This window comes from Larimichthys crocea, chromosome VI, assembly GCF_000972845.2.
Source record: "Larimichthys crocea isolate SSNF chromosome VI, L_crocea_2.0, whole genome shotgun sequence".
NCBI classification, from domain to species: Eukaryota; Metazoa; Chordata; class Actinopteri; family Sciaenidae; genus Larimichthys; species Larimichthys crocea.
This window is the reverse complement of record NC_040016.1, coordinates 22561649-22580738: the sequence shown is the minus strand read 5'-3', so window position 1 is coordinate 22580738 and position 19090 is coordinate 22561649. Positions and strand designations below refer to the sequence as shown.

Sequence of the window (19090 nt, the reverse complement as noted above, 5' to 3'; positions counted from 1 at the left end):
ATAGTAATGGAGTCAGAGTGGCATTTACACTGCCCAGTGGTTCGGAGGTACTGCTGGGTTTCACGACGGCCGTGTCCTGAGGGGCTGTGCTCGTTCGCTGTATGCCACTGACTGTCACGCCCTCTGACAGAACAACGCAGCGCCCAGATGGCACAGCTTATCTGTATGCCGCGCTGCTCCAAGGACAGTGGCACCAGGCTGCAGCATCTCTGAGGATGTATGTCGGACAGGAACAGTGGCCTCTGCCACCCTCATCCAATACTCATGACTGTAACGTCTCGCTCACAACCACAATGTCCTTGAAATACTGCGTCGACAATTCTTTAGATTACACTCGAGTAAATCATTGTTTATCATGTAAAATTATATAAAAAATGTATTATTCATTCAATGTACTGAAGTTAAACTGACCCTCTGATGTCCTCCGGCTGCTCCGCCTCAACTCTCTGTGATTTACAGAGTTTATGATGGACAGTGAAGTAAACTGCTGACAGCTGCAGCTGCTGTTAGGTCATGTCTCAGTTTGTTAGCCGGGCTGCCCGGGCTGTGAGCTCAGAGAACCGGGGGAGTGTTAGTGTTTGTACCACAGGCGTTTTGGACCACCGGGAAGAGGAGGAGGAGGAGGAGGAGGAGGAGGAGGAGGAGGAGGAAGAGGAAGAGGAAGAGGAAGAGGAAGAAGAAGAAGAAGAAGTTTTCAGCAGTCAGCAGCTTCTATGGACATAATGGCAGAGGAGCAGAGAGTGAAGAGGACGCTGACGGAGGAAGCTAAGAAGAGAAAAGGAGAGAGTGAGCGAGCAAGAAGCCGCCGGACAAGAGTAAATGTGGGACTGACTTTTAGTGGTTGGTGAGAGCTCTTCAAAAATGTTAAAAATACAAATTTCAAACTCTCAAATATCGATATATCAGCTTCATTTGGGCAAACGTCAACACGTACTGTATCTCTTTATAAACTCATGAATTAAGAACTTTAATCATTCCCCAGTGAAATGTGAAGGTCTGACTCGTCTCCTCGTTAGCCCGTCGTCTCCAGACGAACGCCCAGCGGGGCCGTTAAAGTCTCTCCACTTATGATGCGAATGATAACAAGGAAATAAGGTTGATGATGTGTGGACATGACACAAAGCCCTTCAACCGCCAGCGCCTGTCCTCTCAACCTCTGGAACATGAAGGCCTGAGTCAGCGCAGAGTCCCTGGACAGATGGGAACGATCTGCTCTCTTAACCACCGGCTGGATCGGGGTGAAGGCCTGCTTGGCATTCACAATAGTGGCAGGTGGTATGCTGATGAACTGAGAGTTTAATATTTCAATGATAATATGATAACTACTACTTAGGAATTTAATTGTAATTCAGACAGCGGAGTTGTTTAAAACAATACAGGGCTCGTGGTTCACAAGAAGTTGAGGTAAAATGAACTCGAACTGAAGAAATGTTTTATTTACTTCTAAATAATAATTTAGATTTAGACATTTAGACGTGCAAAAAATGGTTTTCTTGAAACAGCTTTGATTTTTACAGCGATCAACTGATCCTGGTCTAAATACACAGATGTTCCCCGGGACACCACGTCCCTCTGAAATTACAAGACATCGTGTTCATCGCTCATTTTGGTGAGAAATGTGTTTCCAAAAGAAGTTTGTGTCATATTTTCAAGGATGCTGCGACAAAGATGTGACAAAAAATGATTGCAAACTGCAAATTCATTTGTCGTTTCACATAAATTTACAGTAGCAGCTGAGGGCTTGTGTCCACGTTCCATTTCTCCTAAGCACTCGTGTGGTTTTTCCGTTGATTCCCATGAGGAGCGAGCATTGAACCACGTGTCGCTCCACCTTCTTTGTGCAGCTCCTCCGAGCGCTGTGTGTGACTCAGTCACCATGATAACCTCAAAAGACTGGCAGAGAAACTCGTTCTGTCAGACAGCAAAACGTGGGGCTGAGAACTCAGCATGTTACGATAGTTTCTGTCATTTGTGGTCATGCACATTTGGGTGAGATCAAATCTAAGCTCCAAACATACAGAGAAGATTAGTAAAGCACTACTTCCACCTGCTTTAATCACATTTGGTGTTTTACACGACCACAGCATGCTTGTTGAGCTAATATCTGTTGTATAAATCCAGATATCTTCAAATATCCTCACCAGAAGCTCAGAAACATTGGCTGTTCTGAGATTGTACATTTCCCTCTGAGATGTATGATGGAGTAGGAGTGAATGTACTTGGCTGTATTCTCTATAACATGTTGAATCTATCCTGGGAAGGCTGGAGGAAGGCTCTGCAGAGACCGGCGATACGGGCCAGTAAACCATATGGCCCCATTATCAGCCAAGGGTTAGGGGTAAACTGAATCTAAACACCCACATAAATCACTGACAGGCACTAGAAATAGACTGCACAGCACCTGGCAGGTGAATCTGAGGATGGTACAGGCAGACAGCACAGAGGTTTGAGTTCACTTGGGGACTTCACCTGCAGCCTGGGAACGCCTCAGTAAGTTTGTCATTATCAATCAGGGAAATACAGCCGCCTGAATCTGAAGAGACACGGTGGGAAATGATGAAAGTTTCAAACTCCGTGCCCATGTTCAGTTAGCAGCCTGTATGACTAATGCTTTCTGTAGATGGGTGCAATCATTGTTTTTCACCAGGAATAGATGGAAACGCGTAGCAACTCTGCGTTTCATGGATACCTGCTGACGCACACAGCTCGCATTGCCTTCATCACAAAATTACAGCTGAGTACTAAAGTGTAGAACAAACAGAAGCGTGCATTGTTCAGTCAGGTATTTTAATCCAGCACTCTCACATGTTGAACTGTTGCCGCACATGTTTGTCCTGAAGATGCTTTCAGGCCTCACTAGTTTAGTTCAGTTTGTCGAGTTAGTGCAGTTCATTTGGGCTGGTGTGAAAGCGGTCAGGTAAGCCTGGTGTGGTCCAAACAACCGAGCCGAGACTGGGAAAAGGCTGGCTGTGGTTCACATCCAAGACTCGAGCTAAACTATTAATAAATCCATTCTATCAATCTGATAGTTGTATCTTTATCAGCCACACCATTATGACCATCTGACCAACACTGTGTCGGTCCTGGTCTAGCGGCCAAAACAGTCCTGACCCATTGAGGCAAACATGATTGGGGTATTTCTAGTTTCACCTTGCAGCGATATTCTAGCCAGACAAACCACAGATTTTATTTTGAAATAATCAAGGATACTGAACTAAAAGGGAGACAGCTCAGCTTTTTATGTGTCACTGCCATGACAGTTTCCACACAAAGAAAATCCTCCATGCTGAGAAAGACTTTTCATTCAGCCTCGACAGGACGGAGGGCGGGTGGCAGAGGACAAAGAGCTGAAGCAGGTTGTGTTCACAGCTTCCGACTCGGCGTGGGGAGTGTATGAAAGCTCACTGTTTTGTACAAGGGACAAGGAACTCCCAGAGGGCCTTTGTAGAGTCCGAAATAGATCCTGAGCAAAGTGACATAAAGGTTAATGTCACTGTAATGTCTGAATCTGACCTTCCAGCTGAAATGAATGTGCCGTGTCTGCATGGGACCACTGATTTTAACTCTGTTTAGTGCTGAGACAGTTAATCTACGGATCAAGCAGTCACTGAGCCAAAGAAAGGTTTATCGTTGTCAAATAACGGCTTTATCAATTAACTGTTTGAGTATTCTGTTAAATTTAACCTCTGGCGATGATTCAAGAATTGATAGTTCAAGTAGTTGCTCTCATTGTTATCTGCTGTGGATACCAGCATGAGTCGAGTGTGTAAAATGTTAATGGAAGGATAGATGTCGTCTCCTCTGCAGTTTTTTTACACAATGGGAGGCACACAGCTCTTCCCCAGAGAGAACGAACCGCCGAGTGCTTCAGGCGTGAAGCGACAAGCAAATAAGACGGTCCAGCGGCTCGATCTTCAAACACACAGAGTCTTCAAAAGCAATCTCGTTGGCCCCGCTTTAGCCTTCTTTGCCCAGAATAAACACGAGTGGCGGGGGAGATAGTGGGTAGCTCCATGGGCACAATGATGGCTGCAAGGGCAAAATCTTCAATCAGACACTGGGGGAACAAAGTCAATGGATGGATGGGGAGAGGGATAGATGGATTTATTTCTCGTCTGTTGTTCCCCGTTGGTGAAACGTCCTATTAGATCAGGGCCGTCCGTCTCTACCTTCACAAACCTCCTGAAGACACAGCTGGACATGATAAATCTATCCCCCTCTACAAGTGGACATAGATTCAATGCGAGTAGCGCACTAACATGTCCTCGTCACACAGTACCTTGATGGCTTACCTCGCTTTGGATAAAAGCGTCAGCTAAATGCTTAAATGTAAATAACCGATCACCAGTAGGATTTAAAAACTGGTTTGATATTGAGTCAAGGACCAAACCTGTGATGCCAAGTCTTACCACTAGGCGTCATAACATAATTTGACTGTGCTGTTGTAAGGCGAAAACAGAGGTTTTTCCATTCATTTCAATAGGGGTGTTCCACGAAGCCTGACGTCATGCAACGAGCCAAATAGCGTCACTCCCACACCGCCGGTCACCAGAACGCCTGATCCTGTCTGAATGTTTTCCACAACATGTTCAGACTGAAGTTTCACAATAACTCTTTTCCTTGTGAGATGAAGGGTTCCTGTCTCCTGAAACACTGGAGGGCTTTTATAAGGTCATGAAGATAAACGGTGAACCGTGCGTCACTTTTCATGAAGCAGATGGATGATTTTTTTTGTACCTCTGTAACATCAGCTGCTGCTGGCTGATAAACTGTCAGTTTGCTTACTCGTCCGTCTTTCTCCAACCTCATCAATCTCTATTTGTCACCTCGTTTATCAACCTCGTCACAATCATTGGACGCTCGGCTGTACCGATATATCTGATCAATGTTATGTTAAAGCTAGTTAGACAACAAGGTCATGATGCAAGATCAAAGACCCAGCAGCTAATTAATATGCACGCTCATCACCAACTGGACGATGAATGACAGAATATTCGTTCAACATGACGCCAACTGACCAGAAACTTTGAACTACACACAGCTGTTGCATTCACTGTTCACCAGGGGAACAAATTAGCTTCTTCACCTGGGAACATGTGATGTCTCGTCAGTTACAGACGATTACACGCCTGGTTGGTCGTCTGTGCTGTCAAATGTCAAACGGCCATGTTAACGAAGGCCTACAGCTCCACGTTGGCGATGGCGGTTTGTGGAGGACTGAGCCTTCAGACAAACACCCATTACTGCTGGTTTGATGGAGACAATGGCAGCACAAGGCTGTTTTGCTCTGTCGATATCTCCAGTGAACATCGAGTGCAGCTATTTTCTTTTTCTCCGCAGAAATGCAGTGTTGATAAAATTCTCTTTTTGGCATCGCCCGCCTGGAGACTCTCTCGCTCGCCTTCGAGAAGGAGGAGGTGGAGGAAAACAGGCGCAAGTGAGCATGACCGACCCTGCTGAGTGGGAGGGAAGCTCAGCGGGAGCGGTGAAGGGGGGAAAATCATCTGTATCCTTTCTCTTTTTTCACACATTTCCATTTCCAAAGGGCCCCCGGTGACTCAACACTCAGCTCTGCCTTTCACAGAGAGCAGGCCGGCCGAATGCAGCCAGCTCTCGCCTGGCCTGTGACTCAGGCGGTCTCCAGTGCTGCTGATGAGATGTTTGAATACAGGGCAGAGAGGAAACACTGACACACACAACACATTGATCATGGTGGAACAGAAGTGAGGACGAGTCCACACGGCAAACTGAAGCACAGAGACCGACTCGAAGAAAGAGAGACAGTGTGAATGAAAAACTGCTGATTCATGCTGCAAAATATAAGCAGCAATGTCATGAGTAAGTAGGTTCAAGTAGGCTATGAAGTACCACAACCTGCAGTTCCTCTAACGTCCACCTGAGGCTGGCTCCAGAAGTGAGTCAGTCTCCATAAGTCCCCATGTCCAAATGTCCAACTTCACAGCAGAAATAAACATGTTTACAGCCTGGTACAAAAAACTGTTTTGGTCTCTGTAGCTAATTTCCCCGTTCATGACAACTGTACTGAGGGTGAATTTATATACAACTCACCTGTTCACATTATATTAAGGCTTAAAGTTATGCAGGATTAAGAGCGTGGACGCTTTGACTGACAGGTGGGTGTGGTTACAGTAACCAGGCGTCATTCAGCCTCTTTCAGCTGCAGACTGTTCCCCACAACAAACTCAAACACCACGACCTCTTTCATGAAGAATCACGATCTGACAGTGATAACAAACTGCACCTGAACAGTTTAACCATTCGATGGCTGAATCAGACAGAAGAACAGATGGAGCACATTACATATTTATTACACCTGTTGGAGTCCTGTCATGTCTTCATTAATACAGTGAGGTTTATCATGTTCATGCACACCTTTATTCCCCTCTTCATACACTTACACCACATGTCGTTGTATACTTTGTAGGGGACAGATATGATTTGGGCTTAATGTGTGACTGAATATGTTTATTCTCTGTTCACTGCTCTGCAGTGGAGATTTATGCTGTTTTTGTTTCTTATTTTCTTATAATGTGACGATAATGTGCTGCATGTCAGCTGCAGGAAACAAAAGGAAACAGAGGCTCATCATCATACAGCAAAGATAACTGCTTTCCATACATTATTGAAGATAAGATAAACTTTACTGTTCTGCAAAGGGAAATCAAGCTGCAACCAACAGAATGTAATATACTGTAAGAGAGTGCAGTACAGAGGTACACAAACCCAACACACGCCTCACGAGACATATTAATGTTGAATTTACAGACAGCGTGCTGTATCATGACAACAGCAAAGAGACGTGAAACAACAGAGACACGAGCAGAGCTCGAGGCGGTGGAGGGAAACAGAACAGATTGACGCTGACTCTGAGCTAGAAGAAGAAAAGAAGAGGAAGAGGAGGAGGTGTGGAGTTTACCTGGAAAGCCTGCCAGAGCTGATCAGCCAGAGCGCTGATCTGAGAGAGGATGTGACGGATGAGAAAGGCCTGCGACATGCTGCAGCTCCCCAGTGTGATCAGGTACTCCATCAGCCTCTCTGCCGCCCGGAGCTGAAACCAAACAACACGTCACTGATGGAGGTCCGAAAAACTTTCTGTCTGCACGCACTCACAACTTTCTGTGACTCACACAAACTGCTGGTTACCACGTTAAGGTAACGAGTCTTTGTCTATACTTCAGATGTGTTCACGATGCCGTCGAGTCAAACTATTTATCCCCAGCTGTTTGAATGTGTCAGTTTAAAATATGGAAAAATGAGTGAATATGAATCAGCTGCTGCTGAATGTGAGCGTGCATGCTGAACAGAAAGCCTCCAAAATAAAACCTGTGTGATGTAGAAAGTGACAAGATGAGACACAAACAGCAGAGCGTCCCAGAGACTAACAAGTCTGACTAAATAAGTTGCAGCCTCGTTCTCCGTGTTTTCAGGCACCTGCTGCAGCACTAACAGAGCGAGGAAGCATTGTCTGAAAAATAATAGAGTGATAAAAGATGTAGTCACTCTGTTTGGGGTGGAAACTCATGAGGCGAGCTGGATCCAATATATGAGAAGGTAATAAAAGTTCTTCCAGTAGACAAAAGGATGACACGACGAGGCGATACGAGGCCAGCCAGGCACTAAACTGCTCTCCTCCCAAAAGGTTATTACGTGAAATATGTCGGAGGCACAGTGACATTTGAATGACACCACTTGGGGATTCGGGATCTGCAATTTCATCGTCTGGGCTCTTCATCTTGTCCAATCTCTTTCCTCTCAGAGTGTAACAACGCCTCCAGGTACGTCTGAGGAACCGAGCAGGACCGGCTGCCAGCGGCGTTACTCCTCGAGACAGAACACACTTAAGACCGCGAGCACTCTGCAAAACACCTCCACACACCGATGGAGCGTTTCCTACAATATCTATGTAATATCTAAGAAAACCTCTCCACCTGACGCTGGCGGCTGCTTTCCCATCATGCTTTGTTAAAATCTAACACATGAAGCAGCAACAATCCGTTTTTATGACTGATTAACCAGAATGTTTGCGATTTTATCCAAACCAACAGTCAAAGTGTAGATGTCACCTTAGATTCATGAAATTTGGTGAATATTTTGAACTCTGAACAATTCATTTATTAACCCCTTAAACTCCCTGTACAGGAGACGTGTCCAGTACAGACATCAATTCATCTGCTTAGAAAGCATCGATCCAAACATGCAGCATATTAAAATGACGGGACAAACTACATAATTCAAACCGAGTGATCATACGGACATGTCCACTTCAGTGCTTCAAGCAAACCACACACACAAGATGTCAATAATCAACGTTATCGTTAGCTGATGAAGAAAAAGAAACTCTGAACCATTTTTACACCTACTTCAAACTAATTTAGCAATAATTTTAATTATTGATTACTCTTATTATTTTATCTATTAATCGTCTTTTAAACATGTCTGTCAAAAAGACAAACGTGTCGTCCTAAATGTCCAAAACCCAGAAAGTTTATCATCACGTTTAAACATCAAGACAGTTTACTTAATTTTCCATCAATCAACTAAGTTCTAACTCATGAAATTAGTTTGAAGTCGTACAGTCTTAAAATCGTTTCTATATTTAAATCAGGGCTGTGCGATGACGACATTAATAAGGATACTGTCTGAATATATATCAGGATTTGTTATGTGTTCATAAAATCACTGCTATAAATTTAATCTGTTTAACCTGAACAACTCTTTTTGTCTTTAATTAAATAAACATGATGAGGTCACATTATCACAATATGATCATATTTAAAGCTGTTAAACTAAAATACTGAAGCAGCCTGAGTTTATGTAGAAATATCTCAGTGTAAAGTTAGAAGTTACAGTCATCAAGGTCACGTCTGTTCTCAGGTGATTAAGCTCTGATGAAAACAGAGTAATCAGGATTCTGTAAATACGACACACCGGACCTTTAAGTTTCTGAAGAAGTCAGAACTAATGTTTGTTTTGCATTTGAAGTCTCAGTAAACCTCTGTGCTGCAGAGCCTCTCTGTGAGCGGCAGGTTCCTGTTGGGACGGGATATATCTGACGAAGAAAAAACATTTTCAATTTCTAGTCCCCGTCCTCGAAGGAGGAGATTACAAGCCGCCGTATCAACACCTCCACCGCCTCCCTGTCGACAATCAAATCGCACTGAGTCCACAGCAAACTGTGAGAGAGAGAAATGAAGGTTAAAAAGATAAAACCCTTCAAAGCGGGCGTGTACGCACAGTGAGAGGTATCACACTCTGCCCTGCAGAACTACAGGAGCCTGGAGGAGACATACGTGAGGACACCTCACCTCATTACCTGCCTGTGATTCACAGACTACCACAGACTGCTTCTTTACAGGATGTCACATAAAAGATGAGTAACTGTGATTATATGGACACACCTGAGGCTGCGATGACGCGACAATTCACTGAAAATACAGCTGAGAGTGAATTCATCTGACCGAGACGAGGCGGAAAGCAAACACGAGAAGGCAGCTCGTTTAAAAAATGCATCACAGCTCAGCTCATTTTGAAACAGTATCCGTCCTCCTGACCGGCCTCCCAGCCTGCACAGTGAAACTCTTTCAGATGATCCAGAACACGGCGGCTCACCTGGTCTACAACCAACCCAAGAGGTCACATGTCACCCCGCTGCTCATCGAGCTCCACTGGCTACCTGCAGCCGCTCATGCTGACTACAAAGTAGTCTCTGGTTCTTGGACATGGAACGTCCCGCTCTACCTTCATATTCTCTTGGTGGTGGTCAAACCAACACTGTACCGTACATCACCGTTTTGCAACCCATCATAATATCCAGCTTCAATTATACAGTTTCTTATCAGGTCAAAGATTGGCGAGGGTTCAGAGTAATCTGCTGACTAATCATTGATCTAACAGTAGAAATAATCTGAATGTGCTTAGTCATCCTTTCATAATAGAATATAACCCAGCGGAAACATCTTCAGTGGTTGATGAAGACGATATCATCCCACTCCAAATCTAAAATGGTTTCTGAGCGGCGTGTTTGACAGATGATTCTGCTGTCACAATGTTTCAGTCCCAGTGGTCGTCTTCCTCTGCCGACACTCCTTGATGTTGTCGGGACTCTTTCCAGTATTATAATTACCCCCGCCCTTCATCTCTGACCTCCCCTCCATATCTGGATCGTCTCAAACAATCAGTGTGACTGGCTTTGAGTGATGGAGTGTTCGCTCCACGTCAGAAACATAAAGAGTTCATTAACGGGTTTCCCCCAAAGTCGTTTGCAACGTCCTCTCAGAGGAAGTTAAAGAGAGTTTAAGAGTTTAAAGATTTGTGATCTACTGCACAAAGAAAGCGCTTAGCGTGGTGAACTTCGCCAACTCCCGTACACATGCGCTGCGTGCAGACAGCGTTGTGCTCGGCTTGGCACTCGTAGTTCGATATAAGAGTAGAAACAGCGTCATTGTTTGAAGAAGCTGCATGTTACAGCTGCTGCCGATTCCCCTGTATGTAACAGTGCTCAGAGTGTGTGATTGTGTATGCAGAGCTGGATGTATGGCCGTGATTGGTCCAGGCTTATGAGGTGTGGCCACCACCGTCACAGCTTCTTGGAGACTTTCCTGATCCTCCGATCACTGAGATACAATTCAAACATCTCCTTTACTTAAGGTTGACAGTTGTGGCGGCTCAAGAACTGATTGGGAATGTCAACCATTGTGTTAACTCGTATTTCTACTCTTACATGTATTTTTTATTAGGTTTAGACAAGCGGTTTCACTCTGTTTTTTGGTTCTTACATAATATGAGAGTTGTAGATTAAGTTGAAAGACTCAAAGTAGTTGAAGTGTCAGTTGAAGCTGCGAGGGATCGACTCGTCTTTTGAAGTATCATTTCTAATTCTCTTTGCTGCTTCAGGTACACTGTAAAAAAAAAAAATCACCGGATGAGGTTTCTAACGTAAGTCGTGAAGCTGGTTTAAGAAAATAAATAACCGTAGTCTGGAAGCTTTTCACAGACCGCTGTAACTTTTTCACTGACCGCCATCGAGGCAGGAAGCCAACCGTTCATAAAAAGGTAAAAAATCTACCTGCAGAAGTTTGAACATTGTGTGAAAGTGTTGTGGTGGACTTTACTGACATGGTGGATATCAGTATTATAAGAGCTATAATAACGTATTTCCACAATAGAATATATCAGTGATTTCACAGCAGCAGAGGCTCGTCTGTTTGGGTGTCCAAAGGTTTCTTTCCAAAGTTTCCATTGTGGTCTGTAGACGGAGAGACATCCATGATAAAGAAAGGAAAGAGAAACACAGCTCAGGAGGTGTCAACGGACCAGAATGCAATGCAGCCACAAGGTCCAGCTGAGATCAGTGGCCCGTATCACCTACAGCCGGATGGTGGCATTTTAAACGGTGACTTCTTCACCTGTACAGGTCGACGTTTGACTCCGAGTTCACAGCCTCTCACTGAAGACCTGTCAAAGTGCAAAAATCAAAACAAGACGATGAGGGAGAGCGAGCACATCAGGAACATTAACCACATGAGCTGATCATCAAACCGGATTTAAAGTCGCCGTCAGCTCACTCGATCACAGACCCAACCCGTCTGTTAGGTTTAAAGAATACACTGCAGGTTCTCACGCTGACACTGATCTGCTGAACGTCACGTTTAGATCCCGTCTGATGGAAGGTGTTCTTAATTATGATGAGATGAGCCCTCACACATCTCCACGTGTCTCCAAGCCAGCTACAGATACAATGGTCCATTCACTGTGACCTCACGTTACCTCACAGAGAAGAGCTTCACACTGAGCTGAACCTAAATCTGTAGAAAGGATTGTACCTCACTATCAGCAAAGAGAGCCACACGCCGATAAACACACTTTTAATCTGAAGGAGCTTGTCTGCTCGGTGAAGCTCAGCAGGAAATGTAGACGTTTTAGTGCCATCATCATCATCATCGCGGACCTGCTCCACACAGTTTAACACCTCCTCTTGCGTCTCCTCCTTTAATGCTGTTTCATGGTGTCCGGTTTCTGATGGTGCCGTCTGAACATCTGTTTGTACGGCTCCGTATGCGTGACACGCTGAGCTAAAGCTAATTTTCCACCTTGCTGGACAAAAACAATTGTCCTTTTGTGTTTGTAGTGTAAAGAAACATCTTCTTCAAACTTTTATATCCAAACATCACCAAATATTTCAGGAAGTCACTGAATCCCTGAAGCATCCCGCCAAAGTAAGAGAGCCTGCCTGCGCAACTTTAAATCAAAACATGAAGTTAAACGATTTTAATTTTCTGGATCTGAACTCAGAACAGCTCAAAGGTTTCATACACACAATGTTTAGAATTATTATAGAAATAATGTCAATATATAGAGAGTGATGTCACACTTTGAGGATGAACGATTTAAGTATTTTTCCACTCATCAATTAAGGATGAACAAATCAGTCTCAGTCTCTGTCTTGGGTTGATTGAAGAGCAGGCGAGCTGCCACGGGGTAGTTCTGGTTTTATTGAGTTTTCTTTTTCTTTTTATTTACTGCTTTTGTCAGTAGAGTCTGGCAGGCTGCAGCAAACACTGTTTCGGTTGCAGGTCCTTTAAACATTCATGGACCATCACATGTAACATCCACACACTGGCTCCAGCTAACGGCCTTCCAGCTCCTTTAATTGACTCCACCTGATTGTGACTGCTCGTCTTGACTCTTAAGTAACCTGTCCGGTGCGGCTGTAAGTCAACCTGCCTCTTTGGGGGCATTAAAGTTCCTCACAGACAGATCGGTGCTCTGCTAATGGACGCTCTTCATTAAATTTTAATTATACGACACCCTGCTCGACACCATCATCAGTTTCAGTGACAGCAGCTAAACATCAGTGCAGCTCTGTGGGGATCGCTCGGCTTCGTCCCCGTCCGTGAGACTAAAGAGGAAAGGGCCTGCAGCCGTCTCAGTTTGTGAAGCCGTCCTCCATCCTCGTTATCTCAGGCTCGCTTTCATCTCCTCTTCCCAGCTGCTGCGTCCTCCCATGACGGTTACATGTTCGAGGCAGTGAGTGACTTTTATAATCCGCTGTGAAGCCAATTTCACCCTTTATGACTCAGAGAGCGTCGACTGAAGGCTCCAGCTCATAAAACAGGACGCCGCGCCGCTTCATGACAATACTGCCAATGTCATTTCAAGGGTGATGAAGGATTAAGACGACACGAGTGGAAAAACATGAAGTTCAATGGAGTGAACAGCGGAGTGCTGTTTCTTTAACGTGTCGAAACCTCCATGAGGAGGCGTGTGTTCATAACAGAACAGAAATGTCTATATAATCTATAGAACATGAGCCGCTGCACTCCCAGCGGAGCTTCAAGTCTTTTAAATCACCTTTACCTACTTTGTCTCGTGGGTCAGGTAAAGGTGAACCCAATCTAGGTGTGTGGTCTCTCTGCCCTGATTGGTCCCAGCTGAGGAGGCGTGGCCGCCATCACCGCAGTGTCTCTGAGAATGGAGCGGCACCTGGCCCGAGCGACCAATCAGAGAGAGTTTACCTCATGTTTGTGTTTTTGTGTTGAGCTCGCCTCTGCTGTGAAATGTTCTTCACGTTTTTATCTACACTGTGTTTTTTTAGAACAAATGATTTATTAATAACTGAAAACAGATTAATAATCATGATGACACTCACAGTCCATCAGGACGATGCTGAAATGTGTTCGGTCCATTTGACTCTAATTAAACTCAAAGTTTGGTTTTAAGGACAAATGATACATTTTTACATTTCAGTCTGAAAACTTGCTGAGTCAACACAAACAGCGATCGCGTCTTTGACATGATGAAACTTCAGGAGGCTCCTGGGAAACTTGCTTCGTGTTAAAGCTAATGTAACAGTGTCTAATCAGCCTCTTCAGCCTGTTTGCATTGGAATAATATCACCCAGGGGACGCGCAGGCTGAGCAGCGCAGAGATTCAATCCACAGAAATCTGCTGCATCTTTAATCTGCACACAGAATCTCCAGAGAGTTCTGACTTCATGTTTATACTCGCTTTATTTTAATCATGTGTGTTCCATCGACAGCTTCCCATAGTGCATCTCGCTCTGAAGTTTTACCTTGCATAGTTAAAGAGAGACTCTGTTAGCGAGAGAGCTAGACGTCAGAAAACGTCCAATTAAATGTGTTTTTGCCACCAGCTGAGGTGAAGCAGCAGCCAGGTTTGTAGTTTTTTTTCAGCAAATAAAGAAATATACATCTGGACCTGCAGCCAAGCTCGGTCACTTACAACAATAATACTTTGGGAAACCACAGAAAACCATCGAGAACCTGGAGAAAGTTACACTGACAGGTAACTCTTTAGAAAACACGCTTTAACACCACAAACAGCTTCCACAGCGCCTGAACCGGGCCAACACAGCAGACGTCACTTCAACAGAACCAAACAGGTGAGACGTGAACACACCTTCAGAGTGATGACAGCAGACTTCATCGTTTATGCTGATCAACAGATCAGATCAATGGCTCCTTTAATTGAACGGCTCTAACTGTGGGGGGTAATTTTCCAGCTGTGGGAGTCTCCACAGACACATTAGTACAGAAACATTGTGAGCATGGAAACATCCCCTCCCCGTGGATCTCTTTACTCACCCCGCTGAGCTGATTACTTTGCAGCAGCATCCCAGTCAGCGCCGTCAGCGGCTCCTCCACCCGCCGCATGAACTCCACAGACGGCAGCCTCTGAGAGCAGAACAGCTCCATCGCCTGTGCTGCGACCCGACAGCCCTCCAGGACGAAGTCACAAGGGCCCGGCAGAGGAAGATGATCCCTGCACGCCGCCACCACCGAGTCCAGCAGCTGGCACACAGAGTCCACCAGCACTGAGTCTACGCCCCCGTCAGGTTGGAACCAGAGCGACTCCAACCCTCTGCTGGACTCCTCCACTCGGTGGAGCGAACACAGAGACTGGAGGAAGTGCACATGAGGGAGCGAGGCCTTCCCACGAGGAACTCCGTCATCGCTGGAGGGAACGGGCGGCTGAGGTGGCTGATGGGACGGGATGGCAGGTCGGAGGTCGTCGAGCAGGAGGTCAGGAGTGTCGGAGTCGCTGTCCGGCTGGAGGCCGGCGCTGAACCCGACACTCTCTGGACCAAACAGGTCCTGAGAACTGATGTCCATTGTTTCGTCATGACCTGAAGATGGAGCACAGAAATATTCAGCTTCATCTGACACACACACACACACACACACACACACACACACCTGTGGCCTGACGGAGGATGAATGATGATGAATGAAGCAGCAGAGCTGTTAAACAGTTTAATTAACAGCCTTTCTAATGAATGGATAATTAATTAGTCCAGAGCTTTACAGAGTTGGAGGCGGACCTCCGCAGAGAGAAACTCAGTGAATGAACAAACATTATATTAGTTATTAAAACGAGAGCACACAGGAGAGACTAGATGTGTGTGATGAGCTTCAAGAGAGCCAGTCTAACTCAGTGTGTGAGCTCCTCTGAGGATGAACCCGACCTCCACACGTCCTCTCTGCAGACTGCAGACACCATGAGGAGAATGTATCTTATATATAATAAGAATAATACATTTTATTTCATAGGCGCCTTACAATAAATAAAATAAAACAAAAAGAAAGCTCTGCTCCCCGTGGTGGTGAGACGGGTGGAGGGGACAGTCAGGTGGATGGAGGAGGCGAGGGGGAGCAGCAAGGTGGAGAAGATCTGAGAGATATGGTGGTGCGAGGTTATGAATGGCTTTGAATGTGAGCAGAAGGATTTGACCGGGAGCCGGTGGAGCTGCTGCAGGACAGGACTGATGGAAGGGGTTCTGGTGATGATGCGGGCAGCTGAATTCTGGACCAGTTGGAGCTTATAGAGAGATTTGTGGGTGAGGCCAAGGAGGAGGGAGTTGAAGTAGTCCAGGCGGGAGGTGACGAGGCTATGAACCAGGGTGGCAGTGGTATGAGGAGTAAGGAGCGACGGAGGCGGTTAATGTTGCTGATGTGAGACTGAAAAGAGAGAGTGCTGTCGAGGATGACACCCAGACTCTGAACCTTCAATTCTGCTGTGAAGTTGGACATTTGGACATGGGGACTTATGGAGACTGACTCACTTCTGGAGCCAGCCTCAGGTGGACGTTAGAGGAACTGCAGTTTTACTATAATTATCCCACAAATGAAGGTTCAGTGTAGTATTAATACTCTACCTGCTGCCTCCATGCTGTTCTTGGCGTTGGCCGTCACTTTGCTGATCAGCACTTCCTGTCTCAGCCTCAGCACTTCCTGCTGCAGCTCCTGAGCTTTCTTCTTCCAGCCTTCGTCCTGACGCTCCAACATGGCGGCCAGCTCCTCGGCGTGCTGCCTGCCGGTCATGCCGCGCGGTTTGCTCTTTATTATCGCCGTCGCCAGAGCGAGCCGGGCCTTCAGGAGGAAATACTCGGCCTGGATCGCTCCTGAAACAGAGCGAGGTGGAAGAACTTTACAAAATAAAACACAAATTCAACAGAAAATTAAAATGTTTTAGAGTAAACTGACTCAATAACGGTACATGCATCATTTCATCACACAATTTAACTCATAATTCTCAGTTTCAACAGGCGTAAATAACTTTACTTTGGTAAATAACAAAGTTTGTAGGAGGTGTTTTTATATTTAAAATATTCCCATTTATTGCAAACATAAAGAAATGAAAACAAACATTACCCTGTAGGTTGTTGGTGACTGGAACTTTAACGTCAAACTGCTTTTCAGCTGGATGCCGGTCACCAACGACCTACATGGTAATGTTTGTTTTGTCATTTTGCCTGGACCGAGTGAAGAACGATTCTCAAACTAACCATTAGTGACTAATCAAGTTTCAATTTGGACACCACACCACAACATAGATATTTCTGTCTGTTTATTGTGTAGGTTATAGATATTTTTGTCTGTTTATTGTGAAGGTTATAGATATTTTTGTCTGTTTATTGTGAAGGTTATAGATATTTCTGTCTGTTTATTGTAGGTTATATATTTTTCTGTATGTTTATTGTGTAGGTTATAGATATTTCTGTATGTTTATTGTGTAGGTTATAGATATTTGTCTGTTTATTGTGTAGGTTATAGATATTTCTGCCTGTATATTGTAGGTTATAGATATTTGTCTGTTTATTGTAGGTTATATATATTTCTGTATGTTTATTGTGTAGGTTATAGATATTTTTCTGTCTGTTTATTGTGAAGGTTATAGATATTTCTGTATGTTTATTGTGTAGGTTATAGATATTTCTGTATGTTTATAGTGAAGGTTATAGATATTTGTCTGTTTATTGTGTAGGTTATAGATATTTGTCTGTTTATTGTGTAGGTTATAGATATTTCTGTATGTTTATTGTGTAGGTTATAGATATTTTTCTGTCTGTTTATTGTGAAGGTTATAGATAGTTCTGTCTGTTTATTGTGAAGGTTATAGATCATTCTGTCTGTTTATTGTGTAGGTTATAGATATAAGTCTGTTTATTGTGTAGGTTATAGATATTTCTGTATGTTTATTGTGTAGGTTATAGATATTTTTCTGTCTGTTTATTGTGAAGGTTATAGATATTTGTATGTTTATTGTGTAGGTTATAGATATTTTTCTGTCTGTTTAATGTGAAGGTTATAGATAATTCTGTCTGTTTATTGTGAAGGTTATAGATAATTCTGTCTGTTTATTGTGTAGGTTATAGATATTTCTGTCTGTTTATTGTAGGTTATAGATATTTCTGTCTGTTTATTGTGTTTTTTGTTCTAACTCTGTAGTGTCTGCTTCACTTTCCTCTGCTGCCGTAACAATTAAATTTCCCTGTGGTGGGATAAATAAAGAATATTTAATATAATCTGATAAAAACTAATTTAAAAATCAAACATGTCACATCACAATCAGCTCGTTAGCATAACTACTGTATTTTTATATTAAGTTTTACAAATAGATAATCCACTAAATCATTAAAATAAATGTAAAGTCACATCTTGTGTTTAATTCAGCTTCCTGACCTGTAAACAAAACTATCTAATTATCTAATTAAGTGTTTTTATATTTATCTGAGCTGTTAGCTCAGGCTAACGTTAGAGCTAAATTTAGCACGAGCTAACTAGCCGGCATCCATTATCGGACACATCTTGTTTCTGTCGCTCACACGTCAGCCAGGTCCTCAGTGTGATTATAATGTAAAATAACGTTTAGATATTCATGTTTTTTATATGTATATTATTATGATATATTCATGTTATATCGGAGCAATCCGCGGAGATCATGTAGCACAGCCGCGTCCCGCTAAAAGAAGCTCGGATAAACTAGCTAACTGTTTCGTCATGAATAACCTCCAAACATCATCAAACTGTTCAATAACCGTCAGATTAATCAATTACCTGTCTGTCGCTCGTCCTGGCTCTCCATCGTCCGCAGCCTGTCTCACTTTCTCTCCATCAGGAGCCACAAAGTGAAGATTCACCGTCTGAACCGGTGTTACGGAGAAGTCTGTGACCCGTGCGATTCTGTGACCCTCTGTGAGCGGTCGGCCATCTTTGAAACAGGAAGCTGTTTTCAGCACAAAACACGTGACCCTGTTAAAAACTATGAAATATTGTTAATACTAAAATTATATAAGTGTATTTTAATATATATATATATATTATATATATATATATATATATTATATATATATATATAATCAAATTCAATCAATTTTATTTGTATAGCCCAAAGTCACAAAGTAACATTTGCCTCAGAGGGCTTTACACTCTGTACGGGAGTGACACCCTCTGTCCTTAGACCTCGTCGAGTGAGGGAAAAATCGTGCCCACAAAAACCTCTTTAACAGGAAAAAAAATGTGGAAGAAACCTCAGGAAGAGCCAGAGGGGGGACCCTCTCCCAGGACGGACAGACGTGCAATGGATGTCACGGGTTACAGGACAAATCAACACAACATATTGTACAATGACTGATAAAATGACAATGATATAATGAATGGATAAAAAATGATTCAGTAATAGATTATGGTAGTAATAATGACAGTAATATATATGTAGTGGGCGTCATGCAGGATCACAGCAGCAGCCACGATCCCGAGAACCTGCTGGA

General features: G+C 43.9%; 1 protein-coding gene across 3 annotated transcripts in view; it reads right to left on the bottom strand.

The window, feature by feature from the left end:
- mei4 (meiosis-specific, MEI4 homolog (S. cerevisiae)) overlaps positions 1–18546 on the bottom strand; it is a 61409-nt gene extending 42863 nt beyond the window's left edge. For all 3 annotated transcript variants that reach the window (XM_027279683.1, XM_019275054.2, XM_027279682.1), the window contains exons 1-4: positions 18378–18546; positions 16196–16441; positions 14625–15166; positions 6938–7069 (exon numbers count right to left, since the gene is read on the bottom strand). In XM_027279683.1, the coding sequence (XP_027135484.1) occupies positions 6938–7069; positions 14625–15166; positions 16196–16441; positions 18378–18405 (948 nt within the window). In that variant the 5' untranslated portion in view covers positions 18406–18546. The remainder of the gene's footprint in view (positions 1–6937; positions 7070–14624; positions 15167–16195; positions 16442–18377) is intronic.
- Between the last annotated feature and the right edge of the window lie 544 nt (positions 18547–19090).